General features: G+C 43.0%; 1 protein-coding gene across 29 annotated transcripts in view; it reads right to left on the reverse strand.

The window, feature by feature from the left end:
• LOC6727291 (heterogeneous nuclear ribonucleoprotein R) overlaps positions 1–17,987 on the reverse strand; it is a 53,990-nt gene that overhangs the window by 13,964 nt on the left and 22,039 nt on the right. For 5 of the 29 annotated variants that reach the window (XM_039294479.2, XM_016175730.3, XM_016175734.3 and 2 more), the window contains exons 1-5: positions 6,310–6,581; positions 4,807–4,925; positions 4,421–4,733; positions 4,115–4,356; positions 2,836–2,971 (exon numbers count right to left, since the gene is read on the reverse strand). In XM_039294479.2, the coding sequence (XP_039150413.1) occupies positions 2,836–2,971; positions 4,115–4,356; positions 4,421–4,733; positions 4,807–4,925; positions 6,310–6,433 (934 nt within the window). In that variant the 5' untranslated portion in view covers positions 6,434–6,581. Of the gene's footprint in view, positions 1–1,475; positions 1,612–2,835; positions 2,972–4,114; positions 4,357–4,420; positions 4,734–4,806; positions 4,926–6,309; positions 6,593–13,039; positions 13,194–15,781; positions 15,995–17,987 lie in introns of those variants that run through there. The other 24 variants (XM_016175740.3, XM_016175726.3, XM_039294477.2 and 21 more) reach the window with 15 other exon arrangements.

Raw genomic sequence — 17,987 nt, forward strand, 5'->3', positions numbered from 1 at the left:
ATGTAGAGCGAATTAGATGATTTTGAAAACCAATGCCAACAATTGCTGCTTGCTTAACTTTTTGAAATATTTTTGAATAATTGAATGCGCTAAGCTAATACATTTTTCGGTTTCGTGTATGCGAGGTTCGAGATTTAGAGAAAGTATTACAGAGAGCGGGGGAGGATATAACATTAAGTTGGATATGTAGTACGTATAGAGAGTAGTATTGCAAAATGAAACACACATTTAGAAAAACACTTAAAAACCTCTGTTGCTATTGTTGTTGTTTGTTTTTATATAGTACATGTTGCAATCAAAACAGGAAAGTAAAAAGGATATATGTATATAACCAAAAACACAACACGAAGTAGAGCACACATTGAGCTTGGATTTATTTTCGTTTGGAGTTTGTAGTTTGGAGTAATGGAAACGATAACGGGAAAACTATACACAAACATAGCCAGAGTTAGACAGATTAAGAGATAGAGAGAACGTGTGTACACTCAGATACAAAGAGAGATCGGTAGAGATATATGTAGAGAACAATAACGTAACAACGAAATATGGATATCGGATTTTGAATTTGGCTTAGTTTCTCGTCGATTCGTTTGCATCAATTGCTCGGGGAAGTAGCGCTTATGTGAGAGATAGATACAGAGATAGTTAGAGTAAAATGAGTTCATTTTTAAGGCTTGTAGTCTCCAGTCATTAAGTAAATGAATTTCATATATTCAACATGAATGGGCCAAAACATATCGATTTGAGTAGGCGAATTACTGTTTCATATTTTGGTTTTCGGTTTCTGGTTTTTGGTATCTGGAATTTGGGGGCGGGATCGTTTGTGTGCGCCGTTTATTAGCTATGTGTATGTGATATAGGTCTGCACTAAAACAAAAACTAGGTTTATTCCTTTGGTATTTCCGTTTTTTTTTCTTTCAAAAATATTCAAAATGTTTTGGTTAGCGAATTGTTGTTTAGCTACAGGTTTTCAATGTCAACAAATTGGGCACATTTAACAATCGGAACGTTAAACGAAAAAACTAAAGAACAATTAATTTTTTGTTGTATTTACTAACAGCGCTCAACGCTACAGAAAATGAGAGAATAATGAATAATGCAATCGACCCAAGGACATGGCTTTAATTTGACAGAAAGTCATGTCCTTTCATCTGGTCGGTTGTTAAAATGTTTCAATTTTGTGCGGAAGAATTTGATAATTTCATTCCTTTCGATTTTGGGGTATAGCATTTTAAAAGCGAAAATTGCAAAACAAAAATCCAATCGATACTTCTTTTTGTAGGCTTCCATGCGTTTTTCAATTCTGCAAGTATCGCCCCTAAAAACATTTATGGGATTAAGTACAATTAATTGGGGTTGGCCAATTCTGTTAGCCAATTGTGGGGTTGGTTTTTTTTTTGGTGCTGGGCTGGTTGTTTTTGGGGTCTTTTGCTTTGTTTGTGGTTGCTGTTGCTGTTGGTTTTTGGATCACTTACGTGCATGTTTTGAAAATTCCTCAATTAATTCGTCGCGATCTCTATTCTTAGGTATATTGCCGACAAATAGCCGGTGATTGTTAAATGATATCGTAACACCAATCTTTTTGCCTGTCCGAATTTCAAAATCATTTAGCTGCAATTGTTTGAAAGTTCACACAAAACAAAAGAAAATTTTGATTTGCTATGAAAAATTTGTAATTCATTGGTACTGCGATTTGATTTTGGATTGATTTGGTATCGGGCTTGTGGTTTCAAAGGTGGAAGAATGAGTGTTCGTGTTTGATAGTAATTCTCATGGGTGGGGGGTAAAGTGTTGAATTCTATTATCTAAACTTTATTAACTTATTTTTCGGTATATTTTGTAATGCGTGCCAAATAAAAATGAATTTACTCAAAAATAACGTTGTTCTTTAGCTAAATTCCAGTTGATTTGATGTGGATTATCGGTTGTCACTACCAGTACTAGTACTTACTATGCGAAATAATTACTTCGAAATTAACAAAAAGGGCAACTCTTTGGGCTCAGTGCAGCTAGAAAGTGAAATGCGACTCGATCTTACCTTAGAAATTTCATGGAAATATCGACTTTCTAGCTGGCACACGGCGTATACTTAATATTTATAGTTTCAAGAGCCTGCTTTCCTACGGTGTGATTATTATTACAGAACATAATGGAAATAAAATTTTTGGAATGCATAACAATTTGGTAAAAAATTTAAAAATTTGAATCTTTTTTTGGTTGGTTCTTTTTCGTAGGCAAGATTAATGACTGGAGATATTATGTAAATAAGTTAAAAAGAAATATTCTTATACGACAATTCAAGCTTGTAACGAATGGCAATGAGTCAAATGGGCGTGTCGCTGTGTGAGTGTGCTATATGTATGTATGAGGCAACATATATGTATGATTAAACTGAGAAATGCATCCGACGATGTTCGTGGTTCGGTTTCTATCATGGGGAGCAGTAGCGCATTTGAAAAGAGTGTCTCGATTTTTGATTCGGGGGAGAGCACTTTTCAATTTTTAATTTTCGGGTTTCAGTTTTTCTTTCTGAAGTGTCGAGATGGCAATGGCGGATGTTTGGATGGTTGAGGTGGGGGTGAATAGTTGGGATGAGTTCAAAACAAAGGCTTATAAATTAAACGGAACGGAATACAAAAAAAAGAAAACCCTACGACCCTTTCTACCTAGCCTAGTAAACTAATCTTGGTCCCTGCAATTAGCCAATGTTCTTTGTTGGTTTAGCCAATTGGATTTTTGTTTACAATTTAGTGCCGATTGCGGAGTGGCGGATAGCAGCTCCAGTGTTGGTAATTTAAAATACAGTTTTGGTTAATTTTGTTTTTGTCAATTTACCTGTAAGTTTACCAAATTCCTCTAAAATTTCATCTTTGCCCTTTGACTTGGGAATATTGCCTACGAAAAGGCGCAGATTCGGTACGCTTATATTTATTTTTAGACACTTGCCGGGTTTTATTTCGTGATTATCGAGCTAAATTGTGGGAGGGAAGGTAAAACGATTCGTTTTAATACCAATTCAATGTTAATAATAAATAAATAATAAAATCATAACAAGTAAATAATTTTGAACTAAGGCAAATAAGGTAGATAAGAACAGGGGAAAGGGTTAAATAATAATATACGGATTTGTAAATCTTATCGTTTTCGTTACCAATTTTGAAGCGGGCCGCGTGGTCTGAATTTCAGTTGAGTGTCGGTTTGGAAATGTTAAAGGAAAAACATTTTGTTAGTGGTTAACTGGTTAGGGCAGGTGATATATGGAGGCAACGTATCTTTTGCCTCCCCATATCATGGTCTAGATTTTTGGTCATGCTCGTCTAAATAAAACCAGACAGTGAGATTATTGAACGTACGCTGCTAAGTTGTCTACAAAAGTTGATAGCTACATAGCTGGGCTTAGGACTAGAGAAAATTTAACTAAAAAGAAAGTAAAACAGATATAGAGACGATAAAGAGAGAGAGAGGGGGGGTAGGGGGTTGTGTGATTTATCAGGGGGAGGCCAAATCTTATATTCGAAGAGGAGAGAACTCTTTTCAAACTTGCAATTTGAACGATTTTAGGGCGCTGGAGAGATTCGTTTGCGTAAATCAAGATTACAACTCATAGGAGACGGGACATGCATTACATAAGTTACAGAAAGAGAGAGAGACAGCGAGAGAGTGAGACAGATAGCGTTGCCCATAGTTCGAATTGTTTATAGCAAAGGCAGAGGTAAAGTAAGCATACGTTAAAAACTAAATGGAATTGCAGAATTTCTCATGGTCGGATCTAAAAGCGCCAAATCGGTTGTGATCAAATCGGTATTTTTTCGCTCTTGCTGTGGAGAATTTCAAATATTTGAATTTTGCTTTGGCCGCATAACTGTTCCTACTTCATCTGATGTGTATAACACGATAGTAAATATGTGGATACAATACGTTAAATATGGTATATATATAGGATATTTGTATAGGTCGTAAGAGTTAGCAATACGTAAAAACATTGAAGCGGGGGTCAACTGATTTGGGGGTCAGGGTCGGATGGGGTGGGGTTTTCATTGGGGAAGGGGTTCTCAGGTGGGCTGGGCTGGACTGGTGGTTGGTGGTATGGATGATCTGTGGTTGGCTTAAATACCTGTCGCACTGCATTGACGGCCGCTTCGCGATTTGTGAATGTGACAAATGCATAACCACGATTTGTGCCCGTCATCGGGTCCATCATGAGGCGTAGGTCCCAGATTATGCCGCAGTTCTCGAAAAGCGGAATCAGTTCGTCCTCGTACATGTCCTTGGGTATCTTGCCGCAGAAAACTTCGCAACCGTTGCCTGGCACATTTCCCTCCCAATGAGGTGGCGGTCCGCCGTATTTACGCTGACCTAAGCACGGTATTAAGGAATAGTATTAGATATCAGTTTTCCAGTACTTGAAAATGTTTCTCACCTGTCGTCACATCTAATGTGTAGCCGGTGCGCTCGAGGATTTTCTTGATCTTGTCCTCGTCGGGACCTTTGACAGTTGCGGGCGCTGCCACTCCCTGTTGGCTGGCTCGACTCTTCTGGCGGTACGTCTTCATCACGCCGCATAGGTAGGCGGACTTGTTTGACACGTGCTCCAGGTTCGATTCCAGGAACTGTCCCAACACATTCAAGGCACCATCGACGGGAAACTCCTTGAGCGCATCCAGGGCGCGCTCGTCCAGCTCGGCGTGAGCCAACTTGCCAGTTTTGTAGATCTCATCCAGTTTGCCAGCGACCTAGGAGCATATGTTGCATGTGGCAAATGTTGGTGCTCGTTGTCATGTGATGTAGGGTGATTGAAGTACTCACCTTCTTGTCCAGACCGTATTCCAGCAGCTTGGGATAGTCCTCTGTACGCTCGCCATCGCCACGGTCATCGGCTTTCTGGTTAATGTCATCTAACAGTTCGCCATTACCTTCCGCCATTTCTGCAAGTGCAACGATAATAAAATGTTAAATATGTATTGAACATATTAATAATATTCTTTAAACTTATACATTCAAGTGAGCACCCACGAATTGTGCGACCTATAAAATCACCTTGTAGAGTTCAACGAACGCCACAAAATAGCCACAAAAGCGACCGCTTCGAAAAAAATGGGTCGCGAGAATGTGCGAAATACGAGAAATACGAAATTGGCAACTTACGCACCGTCGCACGCACTCGCGGAATGAGATAAATGGGGAGTGCGATAAAGCAGGGAGCATGGGAGAGAGGAGAGCAGACAACAAAGCGAGCAAGTTCATTGACTCCAAACAAATGCGAAACGCACAAATTCGCGATCCAATCCGGAAGAGCGCGCATCCGAGCACCGAAAAGTGCGTGAGAAAGGCAAGAGAAAGAGAAAGGCAAGCGAGAAGAGAAAGAGGGAGCCGCATGAAAACGTGTTGGCCAAAATGTAAACAATCGGAAAGAGGCGCGATTTGCGAATTGTGCGTGACGTGTTGCGTATACGCGATGTGTTCGGCCTGATGAACAAGAGCGATAAGCGTGACGTATTAGTTGCCATGGTAACAGCAGATGAATCTTCTTCCCGTGTTTGATGAAGCTACTGGACTTTAGTCTTGGATTAGTATTCGTAGTTTTATTGACTGAAAGTAGTAGTCTGCGTGAATCAGCCTAATACATTTATTTATGATCCATTCCGCCGCGGCCAAATTCAGTTGAGTCGCGGAAACAAGAGCTGCTCGCTTTCGTTGCAATTGCAGCCGCAGCTGCACTCAGGCATTTATCATAAATGAATATTTATGGCACACTCATAATGAAAATGCAAATGTTCCGCAGTTGTCAAGTGGCAAACGCGCACCTATACAAGCCGCAGCATAGAAAGCTACCTTAGCAGCCACACTATCAGCAAATGCTATTTTGATTCGCGTGTACACCTATACGTATGTATATATGCATGTATGTACATACATATAGAAAGTCGTGTGTGTTTGACGTTCAAACAAAAACGAAGCAAGCTGCAAAAATAAAAACGAGGGACCCCAACTAGCCGAGAGCGATAATTGCGTAACATGTGCAAAAAACAAAAAACAAAACAGCAAAATATCAGCTAGCTCTATCGTTCAAGAATGGGAGAGCGCCAAACCAGCGATAGAGCGCGACCCACAGAAATTATGGGCAAACCCGAACATTTCTAAAATCTTTTCTGTTTGTTGCTGCTCTCTCCACTGGCATTCTGCGAATTTCGCATTATCGTTTCGCTATGCGATTCGTTTTCGCTGACATTGAAATACTTCGCGATTGATATCGGGGGCAATTGGGGCTTTGGAGCGGCGAAATAGGCGAAATCGACGTGGAATACTCACTGCTGCAACTGGCAATTGGGCTGGGGGTCCTGAATGAAGACGGTGTTTTGAGGATCGTGCGGCTCAGAGCCTCGCCGCCCCCCTCATGCTTCTGCACTTTGGAGGCTTCCATCTGGGAAAGCATCGCGAAAGGCAACAATACAACAATTTAACAATTTTCAATTTCCTTAGTCGACTTGGAATTTCGATTGCAAATGTGTATGAATTTGTTTTGTTTTCGCTTTTTCTTTCTTTTTTATTTTTGAAGAAAAAATCAATAGTTCCGAAACGATTCGAAAGACGGCTAAAATTTTCACAACTGAATAGAAATAGAAATCATTACGGAATGACTTTTGACAGTCGCCGAGTAGGGCCAACTACGTTTCGATATTTATTAAGGGTTACCGAACAGAGCCCACTTTGTTGAGGTGGCAGTCCTGAAAATGGTGTGCTGCTAGTATTAAGACCACAAATTTATGACAACTGCAGTGGGGCCATCAGAATGCCATGTGCGCTATGACAACTATAACAATAAGCGGAACCAGTCAGCCAGTAACAACAAAAACATATCCCATTATCTAGGCCCCTCCAACACATAAATATGTATATATGCATGTATGGATGTGTGTATATATCTAGGTTGTTGGGCGCGAAAACGCAGCGAGCTGTAAGTGGAAAGTGTTGGCGACAACCGCAGGGAAGCCCACAAAAGGGCAAACACCGGGGGAGCTGGCGATGCGGGAAAATCAGGAAAAGCGCTTTATCGGGGCACAGCGAGGAAATGAATAATAAACACATGGGCAATGGATATTGAGCCGGTCGAAAGGAGTAGACAACAACGCAGGAAATTCCATTAGGATTGCAGTGAAATATCGATAAAATGGGATCCTTATACGCAGTGTTGCCATGCTCGTGATTCTATGGCATATTGGAAGTGCATACTGAAAAAAAAAACAGGATGACTGGCCACATTCCACAGCCAATTTAAGTCTTCATTCTTGGGTACCCCGAACACAAAGCTATTCAGGTGACTGCTCCTGGCCTAAAACCGCTTTCAATTTGCAACACTTGCCGGACTATGTGTTTGCTTTTTTTTTCCAGCCCGAGTCATCATTTTTTATGCATGTTTGTTATGGCAACAGGGTAGTCGCCGCTTGTTTGCCCCGGCGGTGGCAACTCTGTCCCATGCATTTACTCGTACAGAAAAAATAGAAGCACGGCTAAAATGGGGAAAAAACAAAGAAACGTTTGCATGTTAAAGAACATTTCTTTTTGCATGCTCGTTTTGTTTGCCAGAGCCGCTTGGCAACTACCTCAATAAATTTGATGTTGATGCCGGCGATATGCGCAAACATACACACCCATACACATGCATATCCTGGCATATCCTGCCCCTTGCACTTGTGTCGGTTAGTTACACCCTCAGCTGGATAAAAACAAAAAAAAAAAGCAGAAAAAGTCACCCTCTAGCCGCTCGCAGGGGTGGTTCGCCCCGGATTCCACCACTCCCCCGCCATTCCGGACTCGGATTCGGATTCGGCCTCCTTTGCCAAGAGATAATGCCTGGTGTAAGGTTAGTAAATCAGCGATATGACAAATCGTCGCAAACGCAGGCGGAGCACTTAATGCGGCGCTTTTTCAATGGGAGACAAAGGAGAATCAAAAATTGCTGATAAAGCCAAATAAATCGTTTTGCCACATTTGTTCGTCACTCGCGTCCGTCTGCCAGACAATACGTCGCCACCGGCAGCAGAGTCTGGTCTAGAATTACAAGATCCCCCCCAATGGCAAATTGGCAACTACGCCCCTGTGTCTGTCAACCGAAGCCAGACTGACTGTAGACTGCAGAAACTACGAGTATCTTTCGGATGGTGGCGGCTGGCTCTAGTCCGGGGTTGTTCGCCTTGGTATCGAGGAAGTGTTAAAGTTTGTGCTTTCGCAATTTGAATTTCAAGAAGCCCTAGCCATTTAAATGTTATTGCCATGGACAACGGCGACAACAATGGGGCTCTCCTCTATAGCACAACCTTGCCGGGGGTTATTGATTTTCAGACCCCTTCGGGCCCAGCTGAGCCACAACTACAACTCCGCCGGCCAGGCCAGTTAAGCCGATTTAAGGCACAAAAATAACTCCAGACTGGCCGGAGTGAAAAGTGCAGACAGTGCAGCAGACCTGAATGAAGGCCCCCAAACGGAAGTGTGGCAAATGCCTTCTTGTAATTTATAGCCCCACAAGGGGGTTGATGGGATGGGGTATTAGAAGGCGGCCAGTTGGCCGCATAAGTTGCACAATTTATGGCATTGCGACAACGAACAAATTCCCTGCAAAGTGCAGGCGAACCAAGCAAATTAGATGGAAGCGCCTCGCAGGCGGCAGAAAACGGTGAAGATTGCAGGGAAGAAAGGATGGCTTTCCGGCCTTAGGAGAATATTAAATGAATGAAAATTGTTGTAATTTATGGGGGGCTACAGAAGAAGTTTAATGAAATATTTGAAGGGCCTCCATTTAAAGTGCAATCAGAAGGAAAACTTAATTGCTGCCTACTTTTCGGCACTGGTGTAAACAGGGATGTCGGCCTGCTTTTAGGCGCTGGAAAAAGAGATTTATACTTTTAATTACAGATTTCCATCTATTTTAAATTCTATCTATTCAAATGCATTGCCAAAAACATTCAAATTTAATATCGTAAATTTTCTGCAATGAAATTCCTATTCTATCGTTAAGATGTGTGCCTTTATTAAAGGTTATGTATAGGTTGTCCCTATTTAAGGTATTCCCCTGCTTTTATTTACCTCCTTCAGATCATTTTTGTTTTTCTATGTCTTATCAACATTTAAACAAATGTAGTCACGTGGCCGGGCTGCAGCGAACAGCATATTCTTTAGCAGCCGATGCCAAAATCAAAGATAACATGGCAATAAGTTGCAAGTCGGGTTTATTTGAGTAAACACTGAAACAAGTTCGTGGCAGTTCAGTGGGGTTTTGTTGCCAAGAAACCAATCAGGCGGGTTGGTCGTTGCAATATCTGCCAAAAAAGCTCTTTTTGGCCACGTCACTGGGGTCCCACAGCCACGGCCATAAACTGTGCAGCCCCGGGGCCGGGGAAATGTTTTCAATATTTGATGCTCACATTTTGTGGCCGCAAAAGTGCAGGGACGCTCTGCCGGCCGCATCAACAAATGAAAATGGCGCCCAACATCCAACCACTTCCCGTGACCCCAGAAAGCCATCCCATTTGAGGAGGTCAGTCACGTGTTGGCCAGGCCAAAACTTTGGGGTCCTGCCGAATTCACTGCATTGCGGCAGCGACAACAACGGACAGACGGACAAACGAACGGACGGACAGTACGGACAGTATGTACAAACAGTTGCTCAGACTGAGGCATTGTGTCTATCCGTGTCCGTGGATATTTGCGCTGTGCAACTGCCAAAAATAAGGAGTGAAAAAACAAGGTAGGACGTGCCTGCAACAGTACATAAAGCCGCCGGCTCATGGAAGGAAGTGGGCTGGGCTGGGGCTGGGCGAGTTGGAGAAATAGGAGGCACGCGACAAGCACAAAATGAAAATTACACAAAAGTTTGCCAGAGAAGAAAATGGCATGCTTTTTTATGGCTGCCAAAGATGCCCCCAGGAGTCGATGTCGGAGCTAGAGTTGTAGAAAGTGGAAAGCCAACTTTAGTAGTTGCAGAAAAAAAGCACACACAAATAAAGTCAGTTTTGGGGATTGAAATTCGGGATACCCTGGTTTTATAACAAAGTTCGTCGACAATACATTCTACAGATGTTGATGACCCATTGCGTGGTATGACTCCGTGTAAGCCACTATTTTAACGCAAATACAAATACAAATTGCCATCCCTTAGAAGTTTTCGCAAATGTTGTAAACTCTCGCCGCTGTCTGTCGAGTGGCTCCCACTTTCATTAATTACACAAAAGTTATGAGCAATCTATCCAATCCTTTTTCAAGCAAATAGGTAAAATATATATTTGCATGTTTTTCGACTAAATTTATAGCATCCTCCAGCAGAGCAAAAACGTGCCCAAAAAGTCAGAGGCAAGAACACATGCCATACGGGCCAGTCGTAAACCGAAAAGCGCTTTTGTGTGCTCTACGCGACCCCCATACCAACCCAAACGAACCCATACCAACCCAAACAGATCCGACAAAACCACCCAACCGAGGCAATCCGACACAAAACCCCAGCCCAATGCGAGTAGGACAAGAGCTAAGCTGAGATAGCCGGGCACGAGATCCACTGGGTTCCCCATAGTTTGGCGAATTAGAAAAGTGCCGGCTGCAGGCGCCGCTCAATTGCATTGGATTCTAGGGGAATAGTGGGGCTAACGTATGTACATATATTCACGATAGAATGGGGAGCGGCGTATCTTGCATTTTTATTTTAGCATATTTTATTATTTGCGAAATTAGGCTGCTCCAAGTACCGCCCGCCGTGGTGCCTTCCTATTGTATGGCATGGTGTGGTGTGGCCTGGTGGCAAGGAGTGGGTGGCACATCCTGGCAGATAGCTCCGGATGGCACGGCACCCGCTGATTGCAGTGCGGCTACAGAGACATCGGCATTCAAAGTGGCCTGAATAAATTGGGTGCAGCGGAAGGCAACTATTTAGAAGAAACTGCAGAACTGGGAACATGCGGTCTTTGATACAAAAACATAATTCATTTAACTTAAAGGAAGCTTTAACTCTTATGGATACTGCGTTGCGCTAAGCCAAATTATAAGTGAATGTTTTGATCACGAATTGTCTAAGAGTCTTGAGTTTCAATTGGGTCTGCAAATGCACTTCTGGTTAAGATGGCTGTTTGTAATCACCGCAGAGAGGCTTATTAATACATATTTTCAATTTGAATAATTAATGAGCAGAACGAGGAGAGGGGGTATTTTCGCAAAACAACTACATTCCCCAGCGATGGGGTAAGAAAAGGGACATGAAAGAGAAAATTACTTAACGCGGCTCCCAAGTTGAATGCAAAAGCCAAAACGTGTTTGCCGGCAACCCCTGTGGAGAGACCCCCCAAGGCCCCCACCCAGAATGGAAGGCCCCTGGCCGCCGGCCATGTTCTTGCCGAGAGCCAAGAGTCATGCATCATGCAACACCCAAACGAAGTGAGAGCCGCTTTTGGGGGCAGCGCGGAAGTACAAAGGCGAGCGAGGAGAAAACATGGCGAAGCGCCAAATTATGCGCACATGGGTGGGGTGAAAGGGGAGGAGGTTGCATGGGGGCATGGGGATAATGCAAGGGGGTTTGTTGAGGACGCGACAGACAAACAGAAGAAGAAACTGCAAATAATTGCTCGCTCTCCGATTCTCACTGCCTCTCCTTACGCGCATTCTTTGGAGAGCGCATTCGTTGCACTCAAAGCTTTTGGGCCAATGCAGGCGAGCTTTCGGCCTCTTCAATCCACCCAGCCATCCCCCACATCTTCCCCCCTTTTATGCACGCCGGCCGGTTTTCGAAATTGCATGTGTGTTATGTGGACTTAGTTTGTGTTGCAAGTATGTGTGAGTGTGGACGCCATTGGCTTGACACGTGGCCGAAAGATTTGGAGCCCAGGAGCAAGAGCATGCTGCGCCAAATCAGGATGCAGTGACCGAAGGAAGGCAACACTCGAAAACGTACCACAAAACAGAGTGAAAATCTCAGTTTAAGAGGCGCTACAAACCGGTTTGCCACAAACACACACACAGATACAAAACTAACACAGGGGCGATTCAACTTTGGCTGGACTTTTCTTTATTTTAAGTTCACTTATTAATGATTTAAGCGGCGTCGGCGGCGAAGACCAGATATTGGAGCCGAAGGAAGGGCTACAAGGGAAAGGGAGAGAGGGAAGACAAGAAGAAGGAGACGCAGAAGAAGGGAGGCACAGCGAGCGATGCAAAAGGCAAAAATCAAAATGGTGGCCAAAGAAGAATTGGGGGACTGCGAGGGAGTGGAGGGAAGGGGTGCCAAAGAGGTAGACGACGGCGTTTTAATGCGATTGTGACGATGTTAAATGCACTCACACACACACACATATTGGTGTGCAAGCGTCGCGAAAAGAAAAAAAACCATGCTGCATGCCTCTCTCCGCTGAGAGTGTGTGTGTGTCTGTGTTGGGGGCGCTTCCATTGTGGGGCCTCTGCGTTTCTTTGTGTGCGTGCAGCTGCAGTGTTGAGAAACGCTATGAAACGTGGGCGTTGTTGTTGTCGACGTCCGTTTCAGCTTTTTTATTATTTAATATCAGGGGAAAACACCTGAACGCACATACATTTCATTTAAATTCATTTCGGCCGGTTCATTTCGTTTCACTTCACGCCATGCGTCAGCTGTTTGGCGTTTTAATTTTATACCCCATACGCAGTGTATACATATAGACGTTTCTAATTTTTGCACATTATTGCAAACACGCACACACTAACACCTATGCATGTGTTGGGCACTTGGGGCTGCAGTGCAAGAAAAGAGCGAGGAGGAGAGCGAGACGAGGGCGAAGTGAAAAAATAATATAAAATAAAATGCCGTCGCTTTTTGTTCCTACATCGGAACGTACTGACACACACACAGGGGCACTCGAAATCACTCTCACACACAGGCACTTGATACGATATTGTTGTCTGCTGCTCGCTCACTTTTTACATTTTATATTTAGTACATATAGCACACGGTGCCAATATGTGTGTGTGTGTGTGTGTAGCCACTAATTGCAAATTGCAGTTCGCAAATGTATCGCCAAGATACTGAAATTACCTTTTTTGTGTTTTGTTGTATTTGGCTTGCACTAAGAAATTCACAATATTACTTCGTTGCGTTCAATTTGAACTATCGGTATTTATTTTGTTTAGTTATTATAACTCTGCTCGGCGTTGCACAATTTGTTGCTAGATTCCTGGCATTTTCTAAATAGAATATTTGTATTTTATTTAAGATCGTAGCGTATATGAGATCACAATTGGCCGCCCGCCGTTCCGTCGTTACGTTTCCGTTTCGATTCGCATGCCGCGCGCGCTCTCAGCCAGCATATTTCATTTTTTGCTTTACTTGTTAATATAACTATGGGAATTTATGGTCCTGCGTTATTTTTGTTTTCGTTTGACTTTTGGCAAGCACACTTCGCATCCGAGCTGCAGTTGGCGTTGGTTATTTTTGGTTAGCTGGTATGTCCAATTTTGCGTGTGGCAGCCGCGTTGTAATAATGGCGGACGGCAACGTCTACGTCACCGGTTCTCGGTTCGCCAACGTCTGAGAATCGAACTGAGAATCGAGAACTCAGAATCGGCAGCAGCAGCAGCAGCAGAAACAGAATCAGAAGCAGAGGCTGTGGCCGCTCCGCTCGCAATTCTGGTCTTCACTTCGTCACTTGCGTCGCACAACAAAAGCCACAAACCAAACCAAACAACTACAACTCGGGGAGTCGCAGTCGCACTCGCAGTCGCAGCCACGAAAAAGCTGCAGCGACAAAAGTGCACGCACACCACCGCGAGCGGAGAGCCCACGGAGCGTCACTCTCACACATACGCTTGTATCTCAGGGCAGGCAGGCAAAAAGTTTCGCAAAAAACGCAAGCGAGAGAAAGAGCGGAGGGAGAGAGCCACAGCTTGATAAGCAGCAGAATTTGCACAACAAAGCGAAAAGCGAAAAAACATGCTCTCCCAATGACACACACAAACAAACAGATTGCTCTCTCGCTCTCTCTCTGGCTCTCTTTTGCTGGGCCTGTGAAAGATCGCGAAAAAAACTCGAGAATCGAATCTTGTCGCGTGTGGAAACCAATTCTTCATCTTCTTCAACATCGAACTCCATCAGATTATAAACAGTAAAGCAAAAACCAGACAAACAAAAGTGAAAATTCCTTATAAATAGGCTAAAAGAATTTCAGCAAGTTTTCTTCGGACTATATAAGCAATTTCTTCTACACCAAAAGAAAAGTTTGCAATATCTTATGACACATAAAAATCAAAATAAAATTTTATAAAATATAAAACATGGGAACTTTAGTAAGCAATTAACGGACAAACTCTAAGAAAATTGTTGAGCAGAGGTGGTATTTGAACTTGGTCTTACCAGAACTGATAATAAAAGCAACATAGGCTGTCCAAGCATTAACATTCTTTTTTTCCTGTGCAACGTATATTTCGCATTCACTGTCGACGTTCCACAATGCGTTCCACACACAAGCACAGCCACACAAATACAAATGCGAGCATGAGAAGCTTCTATGCAAAAAAGAACTCTGATGAACATTCCTTCAAAGGGGTTAAATGAGCGAAAACAACAAAAAGAACGAATGCCCAAGGGCTGAGTGAAAAAACGTAGATGCTGTCTGTAAATTTTTATACAACTTTGGCATGAGGGCAAATCGTCAGTCGAATCGTTAACTAAAATAAACGCACACAGTTGCACCGGCCAGTCAGTTTGCAAACACACAGATACGATTTATAGATGCCGATGCACACGCACGGATACAGATACAGATACGGATACGAATACACCCACACAGATGCAGCTAAGAGTTGACTGGACAGTAGTGTGTTTTGGGCGGTTAGGGTTTTCCAGGGGGTTCTCTTCGTGTGGAACAGGAACCCAACGCCCACGCTTTCCGGCTTTTTGGTCATGAACTTGTGGGTTTCGCTCGTCTGCCGGTCCCCCAAAACAACAACTGCACCACACGATGCACCACCCACTTTCCGACCGACGGACCACCAACAAGGTAAGTGGCTCGTCGGCACGTGAACATTCCGATTCAGTAGCAAAGGATTCTATCGCGCGGTTAAAAATAAACAATAATCAGAGGAATTCTTTAAGCACTCAATCTTTAAATCAAAATATGTCCAAATTATTTACTTTGCGGCACAACTTTAGAGGGTCTCTCAAGTTACCGAAAGTTTGGGACTTTGTGATGAAAACGGAGACCCTGGGAAGTTGGCTCTAAAAAACATAAGTGGGTGCCGCTGACTAACAGTAAAACTGCTGGGTAACTTTAGAAGCTGGTAAAACAATTCGAGTGTGCTGGCGAAAAATTCCAGTAGAGTGTGAGAATGCTTGCGACCAATAATCAAAGATACGAATTCCAGAGCTATCTTTCCTTTACATAGATAATGCAATGTTAATACAAACAGAAATAGATAAAATTTGTATCAAAAGAAAACGTTTCAAGAAAACTATTTGATGAAAACTTTAGTACAAATAATAAATTAGAAAATCTCCTTGAAGTAGTAAGTGATGAAATGTAAAATGTTTATGGGGTAAATTAAATTAATTAAATGAAAGAAAGAAATCGCAATAGATAACCGAAAGCAAAGCCCTTCAATAAAAAGTCTTGGTCGGCATCCTTGAGTCACCATCTAAACGCTATATGTGCCTTAACGGCGGCTAATGAAATACTTTGCGAAATTGCAATATATAAACCCAAAGATCCATATCTGGTCTATTTAGCGAAAAGGTGTGCCCGGCAGCTGTACTGGCGATTTAAAATCTGAGTTGGCGACTTACTCGAGCGAATTGTTGCTGCAACTTCCGAGTGGAGAGTATCTCAGGCGCTGTGTATCCAAGTGAGTGGGGTGCGCTGTTGCAGCTGGTGATGATGATGACGATGATGATGTATCCAATGGGTGCTGTAGATATTTAATCCGAAAATGTGCTAAGCTATATTTATGCGAATTAATGCGAATGTGTGTTTTCAGCTTGAGTTTCAGTTACGTTTTTGCACTATTCAAGAACTTCACTGGAGATTAGTTATACATAGATTCACTTGACCGCACTTATCGACTACAATGGGTGTTTGTTGCAAATTAATTGCCACTTTCGCGCTTTTCCGACACGTTGCGTTGCGATCCGAAGAATCGAGAGTGGCGGAGATATGGAGATACCGAGATGTGCAGTGTGCAATGTGCGTAGTGCGATGCTCGACGGAGAGTACAGTAGATCACACCGATCCAGTCCGATCCAATCCGATCGTGGCTCTCTCTTTCTGAGCAGGAATGCAGCTCTGCAGTAATTGCAATCAGCGGTGCATTCGCCAGCGAACTGATCGCCTGTTGCTGGGGGCTGTGGCTGCAGATCGTCGATCAGAGCAGCGCGGCACAGGAAGTGCACGAAGGCTCGGAGAACAAGTTACGAGCGCTCGGCTTTCCCGATCGTCGATCGGCCGATGCAGTTGCACTCTCAGTTCTCTTCCTCAGCTGCGTTTTTGTGTTTTTTCTTGCTGTTTTATTTCGCATGGGGCGTATACCCCGCGTGGAGCTTTGAAGCCTCGATCGGCGATCCAGAGCCGCTGCAAAAGCTTCGGATGCACTTTCCCTGGCTCTGCGGGTTACGTAAAGCTTGCAGGCAGGCTGCCAATCAGGTAGTAGTATCTGGGCTAATTTTGATTAAATTTCCTTTAGCTATTACGAATTTTGGAAAGTCTCGGACGACTGCGTTTCGTGGTTTTTATTGGGGCGATCCAATCGGGTGCAATCCGAAACCGTTCGAAAGGTAAATTGCGAATGTGGGCGAACGCAGTCGCTGATGGCAAAACGTTGATTGCTCTAACTGGTTAATTATATAATTTAAATTGTTTTCAGTTCGCCTCACTTGATGATCATAGTTTGTCACTGAACACTGAGTATGCACTTTTAGTTGCTTGCTCTCTTGTATATATGTATATATTCTAAAACTGTGTTTTTCTTCTTTTCGTTGATTTTATTTTGTTTTACTTTGTTTTAGGTTGTGTTTGTTTCACTTGTTAGATATTTATAGATTTTGTATTTGATTTTAATGCATTTCCAGACATGTCGCTGCATTTTGCGTACGCTTTACAGTTTGCAACGCGTGGCCATAGATACTTTGTTACCCGATTTAGTACAAGTTTTATGACGTTTGACTGCGTTCGTTCGATTCGTTGTTATATTTTAAAATTAGTGGTTAACATTAAAAGCGTAATTGGCTTGAACACTTAACCATAGTAGAGAATATTATCAAAGATTTACCGTCGTTATTAAATGTAGCAAATAAAGAAAAACTTAAACAAAAACTGGCAAATGTTTTGCTTAAACGTTTTAACACTAACAAGTTTTACTCTGATGACAATTGTGTTGTGTGATTGATTCGATTCTATTGTTTGATTTTCCAAATGTGCTGCTGGCTGGTTCTATTGCAGTTTCTATTTAGTATATGGTATAATCCAAAGTGTTTTGAAGATATCGTATGCGCGGACTCCGATCCTGAATAGAATTTTGACTAAGAATTGGTGATTTCCAACGATGGTTGCGTTTTTGACTGGGTATTTTATTATTATTCCGAAAGATGTGTTGTTTATGGTTAGAGATTCCTTAACCGTTTGTGTAAAAAGTTCCAGATTTGTGGTTGCAATATTTTCGCATGGTCGTTTGCGCGTCCGCGATACTTGCGAGTGGAGTGGCGATGCGATACAGATACAGATACCCGGCTGGCTGGGCAGTCAGTCAGTCTCAGAGTCCCGGTTTACAGAGTCTCAGTCGTTGGCGACAAAAAAGCTTGCAGTCGCAGTCGCAACCGCTCACAGATACAACGCACACAACGAAACACATCGACGGAGAGAGAGCGCGAGAGAGCACAAATTGGATTGCCGGCTACGCACACAGGCACATTCTGCGCTTCCTTTTTGTTTTGTTTTTGGCATTCGCAGCGACTGCATTGGTATTGCAACCTCTCTCTGCGGCACAAACACACACACACA

This window comes from Drosophila simulans, chromosome 3R, assembly GCF_016746395.2.
Source record: "Drosophila simulans strain w501 chromosome 3R, Prin_Dsim_3.1, whole genome shotgun sequence".
Lineage (NCBI taxonomy): Eukaryota > Metazoa > Arthropoda > Insecta > Diptera > Drosophilidae > Drosophila > Drosophila simulans.